Here is a 23,235-nt window from a genome sequence, read left to right as displayed (position 1 = left end):
CTGGACATGTGTACTTATATTTTCCGGTCATGATCAGTAAAAAGTGAGCATGGGGTAGTCCCCTCTTTTGGAACTCTATGACATATGTATATGCCTGGACCTTTCCAAGAATGTTCTTAAATAGTTGCTTCTTCATTTCTTCTAGCTTCGCCCTGAAAACACGAACTACAATATCTGGGCGATCTTGTGGTGTTTGTCCAAACTGTAGTTCACGTGTTATGTTTTCCCAATTGGGGTTGCAGGTCATTGTGAGGAATATGTCTGGCTTTCCATATTTTCTAACTAAAGCCATGGCATCTAGATATCGGCGAAGTCTATCTCGTGGCCCTCCAATAAATGATGATGCAAGTACTCTTCGTTTTTTGACTGCATTTCCCTTTTTTTTCTCCAGCTTGAATGCTGTCCAGAAGGTCTTGGTATAGATCTGCTCTTATTTCCTTTTGATGATGCCACATGTAATCCAGTCTGGAGCTTTCAATCCTGATATATGTATCTACAGCAAATTGCTGGAAAAGCCGTCAGCCGTGCAATATTGGGTTGAATATGTTTGGTCGTGTATGGAATTTATAGCAGTAGTATTCTCTCATGGTTACCCACAAGCCATTGACTGAATCTGTGAAAATATTAGAACATGAAAAATTTGCTGCATATGTAGGAGTGTACCATATATGAAAATAATTTTGAATAGAATAATATACGAAATTTTACCTGGTTCATCTTCATTATTGATATTATCAGCACTGACATCAGCATTGGCATCTTCCTCTCGTGTGTCCCTCTTTGGGATTTTCCTATGCCAACCCAATTCAGCTCTTGGAAACAACAGAGGATACGACAATGGATCATAGCACCCGTAATATGATCGAATGTGCTCTATTTCGTTGTTGTTCCCATGTAGTATTATTCTTGTCATAAGTATCTCTTCTTTCATTTCCTTCAATCCACACTGCAGCTACCTCCGAATTGATTGGTGCATTGTAAGTTCTTTGGTCCAATCTTTGGTCAAGGTTCAATATGAGTCTGTAGTCCTCAAGGTTTTGGGCTTGTCCCAAACTCCTGAACTGTTGAGAGTATGGATTATCGCGTAGAATGTCGGTTATTATTCGAATCACCTGCTTGTCTTGCTCGTACATTTCCTCGAGGCAACGGCGGTAACGATGCTCCAAGCTTGGATCATCATCGTAGAAGTATAACTCCAGATGCTTTGGATCTGAGCGACTGTTACCAAATGAGTGTATATTATGATAGATCTGACCATGTGCTCGAAACGTATAAATACCAGCTTTTCGCATGTCAGTTGTTTCTTTGTCAAGGTTGCAGTATAGAGTAGTGAATGAGAAGTGTCCGTTGAAAAATCTTATATTGTTCCGAAAATGGCTTGCATATGATTCGTTGCTTGTCCAAAGTCTCCTGAGTTCCGGTGGTGTATCTGGATTGGCTAGTCTTATCCATCCTTTTCTGCAGCATAACCGCTTAGTTTCATACTTGAATTTTGTTGCATGGCAGAAGCTGCAATTTGGTACCATTTTGAGCACGTGTGTGTTCTTTGGTATGTTGCTATAGACGAAATCATACGGGTTAGGGTTATGAACTTCATCATCTTCTGTGATTTTGATTTCCATTTCTCTTTCCCACTCTGCATTGATTTGTAACATGAAAATTTAGTAAAGGGTTAAAATAATGATGCAAATATATTTTAATTGTATTGAGCATACCTTGGCCAGAGAACATGTATTCATACTCGTTCGTGTCTTCTTCAAATAGGCTAAGATGTTCACTGGAAACACAAAAGCTGGTGATGCCAAATACCCGTACATGTGTTTTTTTTTTGTTGCATTCCTCTGGATAAACTTGCATATCTTACATTGTGTTGTTCTTGTATTTGATTCAAAAAGATATAATAATTTCAAATCTATCTGTCCTAAAGAGTGCAAACTGTCCGTATACAGGCAAGGTAATGATGATGGAAGCTATGGTTGTGGGCACACAGGAAAGTTCATGTCTTTTTCAAAACGACAAAACCGTATTTAGCTTGGCATGAGATCGGACGTACCTCAAGTGGAGTCGTGCTGTACGGCGAGATTGTAAGACTACCTAGAAAGGTGATTTCTAGTGCAGAGCCGACGTACAAAGCTAGCCAAGCCAGCGGAAGCCCTGTGTTTGTATTTGTAGCAGCACTACGTGTGTAGCTAATTAGATTCGGACTAAAGCCAGAGGAGTCCGTGTGTTTGTGTCCGACTCGACGTGTGTAGCTAATTGGAATTCGGACTCTTGCTAAGTAAAGCCAGGGGAAGCCGTGTGTTTGTGTCGGACTCTTGTACGTAGCTAATTAGGATTCTGATTGCTAGTATTCTTGTAACAAACGTGTGCACTTTTGTTAAGTATGTTTCTTATTCCTATTTTTGTAACAAACGTGTGCACTTTTGTGGTTTTGATACTGAGATTGATAAGACTGAGAATAGATATAGATGTGTAATATTTATTTTGGTTTATCTTTAAGAAATGAAAGTTTGAGCACGCACTGCCTTTACTAAATAGGAATCTTTTATGAAATTGTCTGATGGTCTGTGTTTGATAGATGTTCGACAAGTGTGAGTATGTGCTGAGAGGAAGTTCTATACAATCATGGTTTGTTTTTTTAAATAAAAAATTACGAGCATGAACAGTTTAGCATGTACCAGTAGTTATTCCTGATCGAAGCTTAAACACCAGTAAAGTTCTGGCCACTACTTACAGTTGTTCTGATCTAAATATGCAGTGTCTTTTTTTACTTGCTACGGCTGGGGCTTGCCCAATTTGTGTTCAATTTTCTAAATCTAGAGTTATGCACGGTACACGGACGAATTAAAGCACCACTTTGCCGGTGCGAGAGAGTCCATATTTGTAACAAAATTTTACATTAAAATTAACTCTGTCCAGCCTTTCCATTGAGTGTTGAGTTCTGCAAGCAGTAAAGGTAGAGGCGTCGCTGGGGTGCTGGAGGCGAACTTTATCAAGCCCACTATGACAAGCAGGACTTTGAGAAGTCGCAGCTGTATCAGAAGCTGATCATTCACTTGAAAGACATGACAACTAAGTACTGGTAACTCTTGTTTTCACTTCTGTTTCTTCCAAATCCACAACCGCCAAAGTCTGCTTCTGTTCTGTAATTAGTATTTCCACTTGCTTTCAGGGATTTACATAGTCACCTGATTTCGTGGTTATCTCTAGTTGTAGCCAACACACAACAACAATGGGCACATCAGATTTAGGGAGGCCAGATCTGGTGGCAGGTTCAACATCCAAGAATAAGAGTTTTCATCAAATCTGGGCATAGCAACAATACCATGTATCGAAGAAAGTTGTATGCCACAATATCTCTCTGAAAGGTAATTGCCAACGTTAAACTGTTTTTTGGTTATGCCATGTAAGCATCAAAAGCAATATATTCTTTTAACTAAGATCTTTTATAGAAAGCAAAGCATTACTATTGTCTAAACCTATGTAGTTCCCTAAGCTGAACAAAGTAAACTTTATGATTGAGCTGGTACTATTGGCTAAACCTATGTGGTTCCCTAAGCTGAACAAACTAAACTTTAGGACCAAGCTGGTGCGTTACAACATCTAGGATTGTCGAGACAATTTAGGAGCAGCAGTTGGACATATAGTTGATAGCTTCTTCATCCTGATACAATTGATGAAGTCCAGGACACCGGTAGGCATGCCATCTTCAGATTCATTGTGCTCGAGTGTTAGAAGATGTCCCAAAATTTGTTTCCTGAGTTCGTATCCATCCTATACATTCAAAAAAAATTGTAGGCGACTAAAATTACTTTCACATGTTTAAAATAATAACAATGATTGCTTAGTTTCACATGCGTAAAAACAAAAGCGATTATTTAAATGCTTACGATATTCACCTTTAGAAATGGTAAATGCAGTTTTCCATCTTCCCATGTGGACATGTAGAGGGTAATAAGATAACCAGATAGTTCCCTGATATAATACATACATATATCGTTAGTAGATGTTGAGAACATATATTATACATATTCAGTAAACCAAATACTTAGTGTATAGTTTTTATATCTTGAAAAATGTTACCTGTTGTAAACGGGAATATCATCTACGATTTTATGCCGCCATAGGAGAATATTCTCATTCCATCTAGACCCAGGGCATGCCTTTGACATTGCTTTCGATAAATATCCTGCAATGCATATAAGTCTGTGCAAATATTTTGCATGTGGATTATATTGGTAGATAGGATCGATAGGGGTAGGATCCAAATATGGACAGTATGTGTATCTTTGTCCAATATGAAGAGAATGAAATCACCATGGAATGTACTAGAATATGAATCTGTAATATGCTAAATATTAGATGTAAAACAATGCCGTGTTGAAAGTAACTGAGAAATGCTCTTACCGATTTGCATGCTGAAATATTATAGTTGAAACCAGGCCAACTACGAACAGAATATGCTAGTTGTTCCACATCTAACTCTTTTCGGAAGTTTGGATGTCGTCCAAAATCAGTTATCATCTAGTAGTATATATAACAATCGGTTAAAAAGGTTATCATAGAAATAGATTATATACAAAAATATATAATGAACATACCCAAAATTGCATGTCTAAATAATGTTTTGATATCAATCCCTTTTTCTTTTTGGCCGTTTGAATGTCGTCAAACATAAATTTGCGCATGACCATATTGAAACAATGAAGATCCAAGGGAGAATCGTCCTTTAGAATTGTTTGTAGTTGTTTGAGAGTCAACCTAATTGTATATGGGTTGGAGCTCTGTACCCATACTTTCCTGGTAATCATTATGATCAAGAAAATAATAAGATAATAATAGGATAATATGTGTTGGCAATTGCACTACTAACTTAAAATTACTTACTCTAAAATCTCAGTGGAATCGATTGATTGGATGTAGCTACAAATTCCACCCATCAACTCCTGTGGGCTTATGTTAGAAAGAACAGATAATAATGATTCATATTTATTTTCAACAGTTGACGGATCAATTTTTTTGATTTTTATTATTATCGAGACTTTCCAACATTTCCACATCATTACGATCTCCCTTAGTGTCGTCATCACTTTGTTCGGCTGTTGTAGTCATTCCAGCAGTATTTGTTTTCCAACATAATAGTATGCTGGCTAACTTATACCTAAAAGAAGTAATAATATCCTGAGCAGCAACAACAATTATTAGTATATATAAAAAATTAGAATATCAATAAATTTTTTGTATGAAACAAAATAGATATATACCTGTGTAATTGGATAGGATAGTGCATATCCAGTCCAATATTCCATGAATTTAAGCATAAATAGACCACAAGATGAACTGTATAATTAAAACCAAATTGATTATTCTGAATGGATGACAATATTACTTATATTGTTAGAGAACATATTTGTCACTCCATACCTATCTTTTTGAATTGGCTTCTGTAGTTGTTCTACTATATTCCATTTACTAACATCAAAGTCTTTCCAATTAGGACTAATCAAAATTTGACTTTTCAGAATGTCCAAATGATATTGTAGCCCTTGTAGCTGAAAAATAATTAGTCATAAAAAATAATACACATAAGCAAGAGATCAATTTATGAAATTGACATAAATAATTTGAAATGATGTAGTAACTAACCGTAGCAGTGAGATCATCTCGGTTAAACTCACAACACAGTGAGTCCAGTACTTGAATCTCACACTTTTTTGCATTCACAACAGCCAAATACCAATGTGTATTGTTCATATTTATTGGAAGTTTAATCTATAATCAAGATAGTTAGTATAAAATAACTAATAAAAATGTATGAAACGCAGAACATGAAAATTATGGATATGAATTTTACCATGTCATGATTCACATAGGTTTTGACAACCTCTGTCATAAAGGTACCATCTTCATGTATTCCAAGCTTGCCATCCCGTTTTAACAGTGCGGTAACAAAGGGATTCTCAAAATATACTTTACTATCATTCTGGACCTGTACTTGGTCCTTTATACAACATATATATGCGCTGATTACCTATAATTTTTTTGAAAACATTACTAATGGATATCAATAATCAGGGACTTTTTCCTTGTATGTAAGGATACTTACATCATCATTTAGCCACTCTTTTTCATTTAGCAGGCACATCATTTGATGTTGTTTCACAGATATTTCATCTATCTTCACTAGCAATTGTTTTTCAAAAGATGTTTCTATTGCTATATGAGCACATACATCACGGTCGGTCAATGTATAATCTGCAGAAAGATTAATCTGTGTGTAAATATGGATTAACGGTGCAGGACAGGATAATACATAACATCATTGTTCCATATTACAGGACAGGATAATACAATTATTCTCATGGGAATATAATATCCTTCGAACATTGTTCCGCCACAAGGCGGGACCCCTCCAGGACGCCATCAAAATAGAGCTCGAGTCGACGATGCTCCTTGCCTTCCGGCGGCCCCTCGGCCATTAGCTTCTTGGCATCCAGCTTTGCCCAATGCGTCTTGATGCGAGCAAAGGCCATACGCGCACCTTCAATGCAAACCGATTGCTTCACGGTTTCGAGCCACGGACAGGCATTTACAAGCCGCTTAACAAGTCCAAAATAGCTGCCAGGTACAGGCTCGGCAGGCCATAGCCGGACTATCAGGTCCTTCATGGCTAGCTTTGCCGACTTGTGCAGCTCGACCAACTGTTTTAGCTGGTCGATGAAGGGCAACGGATGTTCGGGTCCAAGATACTGGGACCAGAATAGCTTCTCCGTAGACATCCCTTCTTAGGCCCTGTAATGCTCGGCAGCATCCGATATACTGCGCGGCAGATCTGTAAACGCCCCTGGAAAACCCGAACTCGGATAAGTACAAGGAACGTTTCTTCTACATACTTGCTTTACACGGTGAAAGAATTACCCGTCGCAATCTCCTTGACCGCCTGAATTTCCTGGAGGGTGTTCTGGGCTTCGACTCATGCATCATGTGCGCTTCGGCGGGCCTTCGTCAGTTCAGACTCCTGCGCCTTATAATCGCGCTCCAAAGACTCAAATCTCTTGATCGCGCCCTGGAGCTGTTGCTGCGCCTCTCCGACCTGGGCCTCATGCTTCTCGCGCGCGACACGTTCCTTGGCCGCTTTGTCCTCGGCCTTGGCCAACGCCTTATTGAGGGCTGCCACCTCGGTCGTGGCCCCTAATAAAGTTCATGACAACTCAGTCGGGATGGACTATTCGTTTTCTCTATCAAAAGGTACCAGCAGATAAGCACATACCTTGGCTATCCTCTAGCTACTTCTTTATGAGGTCGAGCTCTTCCTCGGCCCGCTCCAGTTCCTGCTTCAGTCCGGAGACCTCTACAGCATGAGCGGTGGCAGCCTGCAGCGACACCTGCTTATTCACAAAAACAACTTATGTTAGACTCCTGCAATATTTCTTTTCGATCCTCTGTTCGGCCTTTTCTTTTTGAACACCAAACAGAGCATCAGGGGCTACTGCCTATATTGTGATATTCTTCCTACAAACGCATTACTTACCCCAAAGCCTGATAGAAGGCTAGTGCAGGCTTCGGTCAGTCCGCTTTTCACGAATTGGACCTTCTCTATTACCGCACCCATAAGGGCGCGGTGCGCATCCACAATAGAGGCGCCTCGTAGCACCTCCAGCAGGTTATCCGGCGCCTCTAGTTGGATATAGGCCATTGGCGAAACAGGCACATTCCCTCCTTTCGGGGCATCCCATTCGCTGGACTCTGGAGCCGCATAAGTCTCCGGAATGGTATCCGGCTTAGGTCCAAAGGGAACCCGGCCCTCGTCGCCAGTCCCCGCAGGGGCATTTTCCCCCATGTGTCCGGCAATTGAGGAATCGTCCAGGGGCACCACCCCGATGATCTCCGGAAGCCCCCCACGATTAGGGAAGGTCTTTTGCGACACCACCTCGTCGTCACCCTTGGGAGAGACGGAATGAGCACGTGGTGGAGACATGCTAGCCATCTCCTTTGAGTCTAGAGATCCCTCTGACGAGGATCGCAGGGAGCCATCACGTGTTGGACTGCAATAACCAGGTTTAAGGTATATCAATATCACAAACCCGGAAAGCTAGATGTTTTCGGATCCTGGTACTTACGAGGCGACCCGAGGCTTGGTCCGGCGAGGTCTCTCCGGACTACTGTCAACATCTCACACGGAGTTATCCGCGTGGGATCCTCTAACCCTCTTAGGTGCTTTTGTCTCCGGATTTGTGGAGGCCACTCTCTTCTTCCTCCCCACTTCAGGTGGGGAGTCGCTTTCTTCTTCCTCTTCATCGTTGTCATCAGCGGACGAAGAGGAAGTATCGTCTTCGGACATCATGTCCGGAGCGCCTTTTCGGCGAGGGCCCTTCTTGGCCCCTTTGGCCGCTTTCTTGGCCGTCTTCTTTGGCACCTCATAAGGTGCTGGAAAAAGCATTTTCGTCAACAATGGGAATTCTTGGTCTTCGGGCAGCGGAGCCGGACTGTTAATCCCCTCCGCTATCTTGACCCAGGACTGAAAACACGGGTTGGAAGGCTTAGGCTTTTTCTCAAAATATGCTAGTAAAGGGCACGCCTCGAAAACATTAAAAGAGCTTATCGGGTTAGCCTGGCGTTTTAAGCTAAGCCCGCGATCTTTGGTCGTGGGCGGTGGCGTCTCGCTGGCCTTGAAGAGCACTTTCCAGATTTCTTCGTGCGTTGTGCCGAAGAGCTCTTGTAGTGTCTGATGATTGGCCGGGTCGTACTCCCACAGATAGCAAGTCCGGCGTTGGCACGGAAGGACCCGACGAATGAACATGACTTGGACCATGTTGACGAGCTTGATCTTCCTATCCATCATATTCTGGACACACGTCTGGAACCCAGTCAGCTCGTCCGAGGGACCCCAGGTTAGGCCCCTCTCTTGCCAGGAGGTGAGCCGCATTGGGAATCCAGATATGAATTCGGAGGCCGCCACCCAGTTGGCGTCACGCGGCTCAGTGATATAAAACCACCCCGATTGCCACCCTTTCATCATGTCCACAAATGAGCCTTCGAGACAGGTAATGTTGGGCATCTTGCCCACCATGGCGCCTTCGCACTCTGCTTGTTGGCCGCCCACCACCTTCGGCTTCACGTTGAAGGTCTTCAACCATAGGCCAAAATGAGGCGGGATGCGGAGGAAGGCCTCACACACGAGAATGAATGCCGTGATGTTGAGGATAAAGTTGGGGGCTAGGTCATGGAAGTCTAGCCCGTAGTAAAACATCAGTCCACGGACGGAGGGGCGGAGAGGGAAACCCAGCCCGCGGAAAAAATGTGTGAGAAAAACAACCCTCTCGTGGGGCTCTGGAGTAGGGACGATCTGTCCCTTATCCGGGAGTCGGTGAGTGATCTCCTTGGCCAAATATCCGGCCTCTCGGAGTGCCTTAATATCCTTCTTCTTGACGGAGGAGGCCGTTCACTTACCCCTAGCTCCGGATCCGGACATTATTGGAGTGCTTTCTCGATTGAGGGAAAAGCTAGAAGCTTGGGCGCTGGAGCTTGATACGTCTCCAACGTATCTACTTTTCCAAACACTTCCGCCCTTGTTTTGGACTCTAACTTGTATGATTTGAATGGAACTAACCCGGACTGACGCTGTTTTCAGCAGAATTGCCATGATGTTGTTTTATGTGCAGAAAACAAAAGTTCTCGGAATGACCTGAAACTCCACGGAATATCTTACAATAAATAATAAAAAAATCCTCGCCAAAGATGAAGACCAGGGGGCCCACACCCTTCTCACGAGGGTGGGGGGCGCCGCCCCCCTAGGGCGCGCCCCCTACCTCGTGGGCCCCCTGGAGACCTTCCGACTCCAACTCCAACTCCAACTCTATATAACTGCTTTCGGGGAGAAAAAAATAAGAGAGAAGAAATCATCGCATTTTACGATACGGAGCCGCCGCCAAGCCCTAAAACCTCTTGGGAGGGCTGATCTAGAGTCCGTTCGGGGCTCCGGAGAGGGGGATTCGTCGCCGTCGTCATCATCAACCATCCTCCATCACCAATTTCATGATGCTCACCGCCGTGCGTGAGTAATTCCATCATAGGCTTGCTGGACGGTGATGGGTTGGATGAGATTCACCATGTAATCGAGTTAGTTTTGTTAGGGTTTGATCCCTAGTATCCACTATGTTCTAAGATTGATGCTGCTATGACTTTGCTATGCCTAATGCTTGTCACTAGGGCCCGAGTGCCATGATTTTAAATCTGAACCTATTATGTTTTCATCAATATATGAGAGTTCTAGATCCTATCTTGGAAGTCTATAGTCACCTATTATGTGTCATGATCCATTAACCCCGAAGTGACAATAATCGAGATACTTACCGGTGATGACCGTAGTTTGAGGAGTTCATGTATTCACTATGTGTTAATGCTTTGTTCCGGTTCTCTATTAAAAGGAGGCCTTAATATCCCTTAGTTTCCATTAGGACCCCGCTGCCACGGGAGGGTAGGACAAAAGATGTTATGCAAGTTCTTTTCCATAAGCACGTATGACTATATTTGGAATACATGCCTACATTACATTGACAAACTAGAGCTAGTTCTGTGTCACCCTATGTTATGACTGTTACATGATGAACGACATCCAGCATAATTATCCATCATTGATCCGATGCCTACGAGCTTTCCATATACTGGTTTACGCTTATTTACTTTCCCGTTGTTATTGTTACAATCACTACAAAATACCAAAAACATTACTTTGCTTTAGTTACTCTTTTGTTACCGTTACCATCACTATCATATTACTTTGCTACTAAACACTTTGCTACAGATATTAAGTTTCCAGGTGTGGTTGAATTGACAACTTAGCTGCTAATACCTGAGAATATTCTTTGGCTCCCCTTGTGTCGAATCAATAAATTTGGGTTGAATACTCTACCCTCGAAAACTGTTGCGATCCGCTATACTTGTGGGTTGTCAAGACTAATTTCTGGCGCCGTTGCTTGGGAGCATAGCTCTATTCTTTGAGTCACTTAGGATTTATATCTGTTTATCACTATGAAGAACTTGAGAGATCCAAAAACCAAGATCTATCCCTCAACTACGAGGGGAGGTAAGGAACTGCCATCTAGCTCTGCACTTGATTCACCTTATGTTATGAGTAAGCTTGCGACACCTAAACCTGCTTCTGCTATTCGTTCTGATATGTCGCATGTTATTGATGATGCTACTTCTGCTATACATGATACTTATGATGAAACTACCTCTATGCCTGATACTACTATGCCACTTAGTGATTTTCTCGAGGAACGAATTGCTAGGGCTAGAGAGATTGAAAATATTGAATCTGATTATGAAGACGAAAGTGATGATGAAGAATCACTTGTTATTCCTGAGGGTTATTTATTTGATCAAGATGCTTCTTTAGCTACTTTGGCTTGCAAATATAGATATGAACTCAAAAGGTTATTAGCTAAATGGAATAAGCAATCTCTAAATGCTAGGATGAGACCTGACCCTGCTTTTGCTACTTCACCTATCTGTGTTGCCGATAAGGATTATGAATTCTCTGTTGATCCTGATATAATTACTTTGGTTGAATCTGATCCTTTTCATGGCTATGAATCTGAAACTGTTGTAGCACATCTTACTAAATTAAATGATATAGCCACCCTGTTCACTAATGATGAGAGATCTCGCTACTTTTATATCCTTAAAATATTTCCGTTCTCATTAAAGGGTGATGCTAAGATATGGTTTAATTCTCTTGATCCTGGTTGTGTGCGTAGTCCCCAGGATATGATCTATTACTTCTCTGCTAAATAGTTCCCTGCTCATAAGAAACAAGCTGCTTTAAAGGAAATATACAACTTTGTGCAAATTAAAGAAGAGAGTCTCCCACAAGCTTGGGGGAGGCTTCTCAAGTTACTTAATGCTTTGCCTGATCATCCTCTTAAGAAAAATAAAATACTTCATATCTTTTACAATGGACTAACTGATGCTTCCAGAGATTACCTGGATAGTTGTGCCGGTTCTCTTTTCAGGGAAAGAACACCGGATGAAGCTGAAATTTTATTGAATAATATGTTGACAAATGAAAATAATTGGACACCTCCGGAGCCAGCTCTGGAGCCAACTCTTGCTCCAATTAATGATCCTATTCTTAAACCAACTCCGAAGAAGAGAGGTATTCTATTTCTCAGTCCTGAAGATATGCAAGAGGCAAAGAAATCTATGAAAGAAAAAGGTATTAAAGCTGAAGATGTTAAGAATTTACCTCCTATTGAAGAAATACATGGTCTTAATTTACCGCCTGTTGAAGAAACATATGATCTTAATCCTTTATTTATTGAAGAACCTCCAGACCCCGATAACCCGACACAGGTAGTAAAGGTAAATTCTCTCTATAGATATGATAAAGCTGAAATCCCTCCTGCTACAATTGCTAGTCAATTCTTGGATGAGTTTGATAATTTTATGTTTAAACAAGAAGACTTCAATGCTTATTTTGGTAGACAATTAAAACAAAATGCTGATATGATTAAATACTTGGGTGATTATATGGCCAATATTAAAGGTGAACTTAAACTTGTTAGCAAACATGCTTCTATGGTTACCACTCAAGTAGAACAAGTACTTAAAGCTCAAAAGGAATTGCTCAATGAGATGAATAGTAAGAAAAATGATTATGTTGTTAAAGTGGCTACTAGAACTGGTAGAATGACTCAGGAACCTTTGTATCCTGAAGGCCACCCTAAGAGAATTGAGCAAGATTCTCAGAGAAATAATATAGATGCACCTAGTCCTTCTAAAAGGAAGAAAAAGAAAAATGATAGGACTTTGCATGCTTCTAGTGAACCTATTGTTGAAACACCTGAGAATCCAAAAGATATTTCTATTTCCGATGCTGAAACACAATCTAGTAATGAACCTGAAACTAGTGATAATGTTAATGATAATGTTCATGTTGATGCTCAACCCAGCAATGATAATGATATAGAAATTGAACCTGTTGTTGATCTTGATAACCCACAATCAAAGAATCAATGTTATGATAAAAAAGACTTTATTGCTAGGAAACATGGTAAGGAAAGAGAGCCTTGGGTTCAAAAACCCATGCCTTTTCCTCCCAAACCATCCAAGAAAAAGAATGATGAGGATTTTGAGCGCTTTTGCTGAAATGATTAGACCTATCTTTTTGCGTAAGCGATTAACTGATATGCTCAGAATGAATCCTTATGCTAAGTATATGAAAGAAATTGTTACTAATAAAAGAAAGATACCGGAAGCTGAAATTTCCACCATGCTTGCTAATTATACTTTTAAAGGTGGAATACCAAAGAAACTTGGAGATCCAGGAGTACCCACTATACCATGCTCCATTAAAAGAAACTATGTTAAAACGGCTTTATGTGATCTTGGAGCCGGTGTTAGTGTTATGCCTCTCTATTTATATCGTAGACTTGATTTGGATAAGTTGACACCTACTGAAATATCTTTGCAAATGGCTGATAAATCAACTACTATACATGTCGGTATTTGTGAGGATGTGCCTGTTGTGGTTGCAGATGTTACTATTTTAACGGACTTTGTTATTCTTGATATTCCCGAGGACAATAGTATGTCTATTATTCTTGGAAGACCCTTTTTGAATACTACAGGGGCTGTTATTGATTGCACCAAAGGAAATGTCACTTTTCATGTTAGTGGTAATGAGCACACGGTACACTTTCTGAGGAAACAACCTCAAGTCCACAATATCAATTCTATTGGAAAAATTCCATCGATTATTTTTGGAGGTTTTGAATTTCCTCTTCCTACTGTCAAGAAGAAATATGATAGAACTGTGCAAACTTCTAGTGAACCTATTGCTGAACCACCTGATAATCCAAATGATATCTCTATGTCTGATGCTGAAACACAATCTGGCAATCAACATGAACCTAATGAAAATGTTAATGATGATGTTCATAATGATGCTCAACCTAGTAATGATAATGATGTAGAAATTGAACCTGCTATTGATCTTGATAACCCACAATCAAAGAATCAACGTTATGATAAGAAAAACTTTGTTGCTAGGAAACATGCTAAAGAAAGAGAGCCTTGGGTTCAGAAACCCATGCCTTTTCCTCCCAAACCATCCAAGAAAAAGGATGATTAGGATTTTGAGCGCTTTGCTGAAATGATTAGACCTATCTTTTTGCGTATGCAATTAACTGATATACTCAAAACCAATCCTTATGCTAAGTACATGAAAGATAGTATTACGAATAAAAGAAAGATTCCGGAAGCTGAAATTTCCACCATGCTTGCTAATTATACTTTTAAGGGTGGAATACCAAAGAAACTTGGAGATCCAGGAGTACCTACTATACCATGCTCCATTAAAACAAATTATGTTAAAACTGCTTTATGTGATCTTGGAGCCGGTGTTAGTGTTATGCCTCTCTCTTTATATCGTAGACTTTAATTGAATAAGTTGACACCTACTGAAATATCTTTGCAAATGGCTGATAAATCAACTGCTATACCTATACCTGTCGGTATTTGTGAGGATTTGCCTGTTGTGGTTGCAAACGTTACTATTTTAACGGACTTTGTTATTCTTGATATTTCCGAGGACGATAGTATGTCTATTATTCTTGGAAGACCCTTTCTTAATACTTCAGGGGCTGTTATTGATTGCAACAAAGGCAATGTCACTTTTCATGTTAATGGTAATGAGCATACGGTACACTTTCCGAGGAAACAACCTCAAGTTCATAGCATCAATTCTATCGGAAAAATTCCATCGACTATATTTGGAGGTTTTGAATTTGCTCTTCCTACTGTCAAGAAGAAATATGATATACTTATTATTGGGGATGTGCATATCCCCGTTGAGGTAACCTAGTGTTATTCGAAATTTCTCCGCTTTCATGTTAATCGGAATGAGTTTGTTAACAAGACTTGATCAACCTTGTTAGTGGATTCCTTTTGACGAGCATGAGATGGATGAAACTAGAAGCACAACCTTCTGTACCCTCTCTATACTTTCTGTTATTTAGTTGAAATAAAGTGAAAATAAATAATTTTCTGTTTGTTATCTGATTATCCGTGCAATATAAAACTACCTCGAAAATAAAAGTTCTCCAAATGCCCTGAAAATTAAATATGATTTTTTATAGAATATTTGAGGATTTATGGAACAAAATACACACCAGGGGGGCCAACCACCTTACCACGAGGGTGGAGGGCGCGCCCACCCCCTTAGAGTGCGCCCCCTGCCTCGTGGGCCCACGGTGGCCCTCCTCCACTTATTCTTTCAGCCACACACTTCATCTTCCTCCCCCAAACACGAAAAACCAGCTCAAACCCGAGTCCAAGCTCGTTTTGCTGCCATTTTCAATCTCCTTGCTCAAAGCACCTCTCACAAAACTTCTTGGGGAGATTGTTCCTTGGTATGTGTCTCCTCCATTGGTCCAATTAGTTTTTGTTCTAGTGCTTTATTCATTGAAAATTTGTGTTGCTTAGGTGACCCTGTTCTTGAGCTTGCATGTCAAATTTATATGGTCAAAAGTAGTTTTGATGCATGATATAGGCCCTAGGCACTTGTAGGAGTAGTTGGTATCAATATTATTGAGTTTGGTTTACTTTTATTTTGAAGTTACTAAAAATTTTTAGAATTTTTCAGAGGAAGAAATATGTTTAGGAAAATGTTCCAAGGTGGTCCTTCAAGGAAGCAAGGACCCAGGCTTGCAATGCGTGACGCTGACGAAGAGCCACCAAGAGACGCTCCAATGCGTCCTTGTGAGTGGCATTCTGAAAATTTTATGGATCATGCAGGAATTAAAGAAGAATTTAACGCATATTTGCGTAATGCCGGTCTTGAGGACTTTGAGGCAGACAAATGCCCCCAGTATCATGAGCTCAAAAGCTCTTTTGTGAGGAGGTTTGAGTATTCATCTTCGCGTAATTCTCCTTCAGTCATGTTTGATCTTTATGACAAATCTTATACCATGGACTTAGAGGATTTCACTTTTGCTTGCAAACTTCGACAATGGGGTAGTGTTAGGGATCCCCCTAAATCTGAATTTAGAAACTTTCTTGCTAGTATAACTGTAGGGGAATCTAGAGATATAACGCAAGCTACCATAGGGAGCATTCACTTTCCTGCTATACATTATTTTGCTCTCTTCATAGGTAGGTGCATAAATGCTAAGGATGAAGCATGTCACATGTGTGTCCCCGACCTTAGCATTCTCAGGAGTGCTGTGTCAGGCGACCAATCTTATCATATGGGAGCCATTGTAGCTCGTAGGTTGCATCATAATAGACATAATGGAGATTTCTTTGGATGAATTTATGCAACCCGCTTAGCTAAATTTCTTGAGATAGACGTTCGTGAAGGAGACATGGAGTTGCCTCCTGCTTATTTAGATTTTGATTCTATGGTTTCCCACCATTTTGTCGAGAGGAACGAATCACCTCTCCAGTACAAACTAATCTTTGACAGACGCCGTGCTGTCCATATTACTCTCCCTGCTCCTGCTTTCTTTGATTATCAGGCAACAGGAGGATATACTATTACCAGAGAGGAGGCAGATGAGTACGAGAGGAGAGCGGAGGCCGCTCGTCGCCACACTGCAGCTCAGGAGGCGATAGCTGCTGCATCACAGTACGACCCCAACAACTATTATTATGGACATCAGCCAGGCCAGCCGTGGCCATAGACCAACTTAGGCCAAAAGCCTAAGCTTGGGGGAGTATGTATTTCCCCGACATTACATTTATGTTCACACACCCATTACTAGATGTCGGTGCTCATACTTTTTCATTGTATCATCCATGCTAGTTTATTTTAATTTTTATGCTTTCTTCTTGTGTGTTTAATAAACCTTAAGAAAAACCAAAAAATTAATTGTAGCTTTTAATTAATTTACTTTCCATGCATGTAGTAGTAATTAAAAAAAAACCCAAAAATATTTCCTGTTCTTCTTTTGCTTGTTGGGAGCTTTCCCGTGTAAATAGTTTTATTTCTTTTCTTTCTTTGGGGGCCAGTAGGAGAAGATCATGATTAAATTGTTGAAGTGGATCTTTTATGCATTATTGTTTATCTGACAGAAGAGTCCATATTGCCTTGTCTTCTCCTGTTTATTGAATGCCTGCAGATTCCAGCTTAGTCCAATGCATTTGCACTCTTATTATTATTCACATCGTTCGGTCGTGCAAGTGAAAGGCAAGTATGATGATATATGATGGACTGGCTGAGATGAGAAAAGCTGGTACGAACTCGACCTCTTTTGTTTTTGTAAATATGATGAGTTCATCGTTCTTGATTCAGCTTGTTATGAATAAACATGTTTGCAATGACAATTAGAGATCATAGTTGCTTATGCCATGCTTGATTAGCTATGAGTTATAAAGGTTTACCTTGCGTGCCAATATGCTATTAAATGGTTATGATGTGGTATGATAGGGTGGTATCCTCCTCTGAATGATTTAAGTGACTTGACTTGGCACATGTTCACGCATGTAGTTGAAACAAATCAACATAGCCTTCACGATATTTATGTTCATGGTGGATTATATCCTACTCATGCTTGCATCCAATGTTTATTAATTTTAATGCATGTACATGGCTGTTGTCGCTCTCTAGTTGGTCGCTTCCCAGCCTTTTGCTAGCCTTCACCTGTACTAAGCGGGAATACTGCTTGTGCATCCAAACTCCTTAAACCCCAAAGTTATTCCACATGAGTCCACTATACCTTCCTATATGCGGTATCTACCTGCCGTTCCAAGTAAATTTGTATGTGCCAAACTCTAAACCTTCAAATAATTATCCTGTTTTATATGCTCGAATAGCTCATATATCAACTAGGGCTGTCTGTATCTTCCATGTTAGGCGGGTTATTCTCAAGAGGAGTGGACTCCGCTCCTCACTCACGAGATAAAGGGCTGGTCACCGGGATGCCCAGTCCCATGCTTTATGCAAACTAAATCAAAATAATTGCAAACAAAACTCCACCTGGGACCTGATGTATGTTGGAGGCACTCGTTGTTTCGAGCAAGCCATGGATTGATGTTTGTTGGTGGAGGGGGAGTATAAACTTTACCATTCTGTTGGGAACCGCCTATAATGTGTGTAGCATGGAAGATATCGCCATCTCTTGGTTGTTATGTTGACAATGAAAGTATACCGCTCAAAATATTATTCACCTCTATTTCAAAACCGAGCTCTGGCACCTCTACAAATCCCTGCTTCCCTCTTCGAAGGGCCTGTCTATTTACTTTTATGTTGAGTCATCACTCTCTTATTAAAAAGCACTAGCTGGAGAGCGCAGCTGTCATTTGCATTCGTTATTGATAATTTATATTGGGTGTGACTATGATTGGATCTCTTTTACCATGAATTACAATGTCTAGTCAGTCCTTGATCTTTAAAGGTGCTGTGCATTTATGTTTTGCGGTCTCAGAAAAGGCTAGCGAGATACCATCTTGTTATACCATATTATGATTGTTTTGAGAAAGTGTTGTCATCCGAGTTTTATTATTATGGCTCGCTAGCTGATTATGCTATTGATATGAGTAAACATGAGACCTGAGAATTATTGCAAATGTGGTTAGTTATAATCGTTGCTGAAAACTTGAATGCTAGCTGGACATATTTAGAACAACAAGAGCAAACAAAGTGTGTAAAAGTTTTTCTTTATTTCTTTCAGTTTGTCAACTGAATTGCTTGAGGACAAGCAAGGGTTTAAGCTTGGGGGAGTTGATACATCTCCAACGTATCTACTTTTCCAAACACTTTTGCCCTTGTTTTGGACTCTAACTTGTATGATTTGAATGAAACTAACCCGGACTCACGCCGTTTTCAACAGAATTGCCATGATGTTGTTTTATGTGCAGAAAACAAAAGTTCTCGGAATGACCTGAAACTCCACGGAATATCTTACAATAAATAATAAAAAATCCTCGCCAAAGATGAAGACCAGGGGGCCCACACCCTTTTCATGAGGGTGGGGGGCTCCCCCCCTAAGACGCGCCCCCTACCTCGTGGGCCCCCTGGAGACCTTCCGACTCCAACTCCAACTCCAACTCTATATAACTGCTTTCGGGGAGAAAAAAATAAGAGAGAAGAAATCATCGCATTTTACGATACGGAGCCGCCGCCAAGCCCTAAAACCTCTCGGGATGGCTGATCTAGAGTCCGTTCGGGGCTCCGGAGAGGGGGATCCATCGCCGTCGTCATCATCAACCATCCTCCATCACCAATTTCATGATGCTCACCGCCGTGCGTGAGTAATTCCATCATAGGCTTGCTGGACGGTGATGGGTTGGATGAGATTCACCATGTAATCGAGTTAGTTTTGTTAGGGTTTGATCCCTAGTATCCACTATGTTCTAAGATTGATGCTGCTATGACTTTGCTATGCCTAATGCTTGTCACTAGGGCCCGAGTGCCATGATTTTAAATCTGAACCTATTATGTTTTCATCAATATATGAGAGTTCTAGATCCTATCTTGGAAGTCTATAGTCACCTATTATGTGTCATGATCCGTTAACCCCGAAGTGACAATAATCGAGATACTTACCGGTGATGACCGTAGTTTGAGGAGTTCATGTATTCACTATGTGTTAATGCTTTGTTCCGGTTCTCTATTAAAAGGAGGCCTTAATATCCCTTAGTTTCCATTAGGACCCCGCTGCCACGGGAGGGTAGGACAAAAGATGTCATGCAAGTTCTTTTCCATAAGCACGTATGACTATATTTGGAATACATGCCTACATTACATTGACAAACTAGAGCTAGTTCTGTGTCACCCTATGTTATGACTGTTACATGATGAACGACATCCAGCATAATTATCCATCATTGATCCGATGCCTACGAGCTTTCCATATACTGGTTTACGCTTATTTACTTTCCCGTTGTTATTGTTACAATCACTACAAAATACCAAAAACATTACTTTGCTTTAGTTACTCTTTTGTTACTGTTACCATCACTATCATATTACTTTGCTACTAAACACTTTGCTATAGATATTAAGTTTCCAGGTGTGGTTGAATTGACAACTCAGCTGCTAATACCTGAGAATATTCTTTGGCTCCCCTTGTGTCGAATCAATAAATTTGGGTTGAATACTCTACCCTCGAAAACTGTTGCGATCCCCTATACTTGTGGGTTGTCAGAGCTCGGGGACGGAAGGACTGGGGAGGGGCTGAGGTGTGGGTGAAGGTAAGGAGTCTTTATCCCTTTATAAAGGCCATGAATATCAAGCGTCTCCCCACTCACCTTGAACTCGCCTATTCCCAAGGGCCGTGCAAAACGGCGTGGTTGGGTCACCCACGCCCGTATTGATGAGAATCCTGTAATAGGGGGGCACGATCTCTGCTTCAACAGGACGTGCCAAGGGCAACCGCGCCTCGAATAATGGATCGGCAGACGAAAAACGGTTCGATATTATGACCGGACAGACGTGATGTCATGTTGTAAAAGCTGTCAGCGGATTCACTACAAAAAATACACTTCCATGATGATACTGTTTGTCACAGTAGGTCGCGTTTTTTTGTCATGCATGTACATCCATGACAAATTTATGACAGAATCAAGATAGTCATACCTGTGCTGTCGTAGAAGTGTTCCATGACATTACCAAAATTATCATCACGGAAGTGTCCACTTCCATGACGATAAATCGCACGTCACAGAAGTGCTTTCGTCAAGGGTGACCGACACATGGCATCCACCGTAACGGAACATCGTTAAGCTATCAGGTCGGGTTTTGGATCCGATAACCCGTTAACAGCCCCGACCAATGGGGATTTTCCACGTGTAAAATCATCATTGGCTAGAGGAAACACGTGTCGGCTCATCATTGGGACAGATGTCATCCACTCATTGGACAGGAGGCGCCTATGATAGGTCGACACGTGGCACGGCCCAACAGTGGCCCATTCCGGTGAAAAAGGTCGGCCCAGTAAAAATTAGCAAGCCGGCCCATATAAGGCCTACTTGTGTCAGGTCCATTTAAGCCCACGGCCCATACGAGATGTGCCAATTCGGCTTGTTAAAGATTTGACACCATTGCAGCCCATCGTCAGTTCGAGCCCGTTAACTGCCTGCTATATATTTGGGCTCAATATCGGCCCGATGAGATTTCGGTCTGTTAACGGCCCATTTAATGGATGGGCCAATTTTCAGGATGTACATCTTTCGGCCTTTTAGCGACCCATTTAAATGTTGGGCTAATTTCCGGCCTGGTGTCTTTCAGCCTGTTGACGGCCCATAAATCTGATGGGCCATTTGTAGTCGGACCTGAGTTTCGGCCTTTTAGCGGCCCATTTAAGTGTTGGGCCAATTTCTGGCCCGGTGTCACTTTCAGCCTGTTGACGACCCATAAATCAGTTGGGCCAATTGTAGTCGGACCTGAGTTTTGGCCTTTTAGCGACCCATTTAAGTGTTGGGCCAATTCCCGGCCCTGTGTGCCTTTCGGCCTGTTAATGGACCATAAATGAGTTGGGCCATTTGTAGTCGGGCCTTAGTTTTGGCCTCTTAACGGCCCATGCCCTTCATGGTCCAATACCAGCCCGGTTTCTCTTTCGGCCTGCTAAAGGCCCACAACACAGTTGGGCCGTTTGCAATACGACCTGACTTTCGGCCTCTTAGCGGCCCATGCTCTTCATGGTCCAATACACGCCCGCTGTCTCTTTCAGCCTGCTAAAGGCCTACAGTATAGTTGGGCCATATGTAGCCCAAACTTAGTAACGGCCTGTTAACGACCCGTGAAATAAATTGGGGCCACCTGTTGCCTGCTTCGATGTCGGCCTGTTAACGACCCGGGAGGTAAGAGGGCCGACCATTAACTTTCAGCCTAGTAACGGCCCATTAACTTAATGGGCCCACTAAAGTTCGTTCATGTCTTTAGGCCAAATTAGATAATTTGAGCCCATTACGACAAGCAAAGATGCGGCATACAGGGAATAACGTTGCACATCCAGAATATATTACAGGAAATTACATCCACTGGGCAATCAAAGATTGATGCCAATGCAAATAAATGAGCAGAACCTAACCATCTACAACGTCACAATCTGCAACCTCAGCACAGATGACGCCCATAAGCATGTGGGCAAGTTCTTGCTGCTTTGCCACATTGTCTCTGAAAACATTGATCAGTTGTTGTGTCGCACGACTCTGCACCTCCGATTCATCCACCATTTCCATCATTGCTTCAGCCATTAGTTGGTTCACAAACATACATTTATTCCGTTGCATTCGAGACAGAGGATACTGAACAAATTCAGATGGCGATTTTGGCAAGCTTGTATTATTGATAGTGGAGAGTGTCTTGACCACTGCATCATAACATAAATTAGGACGGGAACCAAACAGATTAATCATGAGTTATTGCCATATTACCTGGCCTAGATTTACTGGAAAGAAACAATGGGGTTGCCTTGCTGTTTTCAGAGTTTGTCTTCTTATCTTCAGCAGCCTGCACAAAATTAACACACTAGCATTGCTATCATTGGCCAAGTCAGATAATAGGAAAGCAACATTGACACAACGAACGTTTGGGCAACTAGCCTACACCAAATTAACACTATATGGCACAGCTATCATCAGCCAGGTAAGGTAATACGAAAGCAACATTGACACAATGAATGAATGGGCAACCAGAGAAGCACTACAATTCAGTAATGTGCGTGATATGAGATAGCACATTCATGCAGCTCGGTACGCAAAACTACCAGGCAGTTTTCCTTAAAAAAATCAACATTGGCGCCTTTAACATTTTGCTACAACTAATTTTAGATCAGATAAAGGTTAGATTCACGCCGATTAACAAAATACATGCTGATGTAAAAATATAGTGATATACAACAGGTACTTACATCAGCACTGGAGCACAGAGAATTCCCGCAAGATATTTTCCTTGAATACGATCCCAATGGAGGAAGTCTTGTATCGTTTAACCTTATTTTCTAAAAGAGAGACGGGTAAGAAACATGTAGAAAATATGATCAGAATGCTATAAAATTTCATGATGCGAGGATACGCACATGCTTCTTAGAATGGAGTTGACATTCTTTTGCTGGACTGGAGCGGACTAGTTCTTTGGCCACTGGAATCTGCTTATTATCAGTGGGAGTTGGGTTTCTCTGTGCTGGAGCAGTATCTATGAAAAATGGAGTTGGTTTATTATCTCCTGGCGTTTGGATCTTTTGCAAAGACCTGGTTTATAACCCTTCAGATTCTAACATAGCCGTC

General features: G+C 41.3%; 1 protein-coding gene across 1 annotated transcript; it reads right to left on the bottom strand.

Annotated features, from left to right (window-relative positions):
- Window positions 1-3,603: 3,603 nt before the first annotated feature.
- Window positions 3,604-6,533, bottom strand: LOC147985346 (putative ubiquitin-like-specific protease 1B). Its single transcript, XM_087541525.1, has 9 exons — window positions 6,386-6,533; window positions 6,107-6,255; window positions 5,855-6,031; window positions 5,647-5,772; window positions 5,425-5,552; window positions 5,250-5,340; window positions 4,408-4,418; window positions 3,891-3,975; window positions 3,604-3,774 (listed from the first exon to the last, which is right to left on the bottom strand). Exons 1-9 carry the CDS (start codon window positions 6,531-6,533, stop codon window positions 3,604-3,606), a joined length of 1,086 nt encoding a protein of 361 aa, XP_087397651.1.
- Between the last annotated feature and the right edge of the window lie 16,702 nt (window positions 6,534-23,235).

The sequence above is a fragment of the Triticum urartu genome, chromosome 2A (genome assembly GCF_056163025.1).
Source record: "Triticum urartu cultivar PI428250 chromosome 2A, HENAU_Tu73, whole genome shotgun sequence".
Classification (NCBI taxonomy): domain Eukaryota; kingdom Viridiplantae; phylum Streptophyta; class Magnoliopsida; order Poales; family Poaceae; genus Triticum; species Triticum urartu.
This window is presented reverse-complemented; position numbering and strand designations above follow the sequence as displayed.

Bases quoted from the DNA above. Each gene is read 5' to 3' on its own strand.
- LOC147985346 (XM_087541525.1), bottom strand. From the start codon at position 6,533: ATGGCCTTTGCTCGCATCAAGACGCATTGGGCAAAGCTGGATGCCAAG. The intron at 6,032-6,106 runs GTAAGTATCCTT...AAAAAATTATAG, and splicing joins AAGAGTGGCTAAATGATGAT to GTAATCAGCGCATATATATG. The intron at 5,341-5,424 runs GTATGGAGTGAC...TTAATTATACAG, and splicing joins AAGCCAATTCAAAAAGATAG to TTCATCTTGTGGTCTATTTA.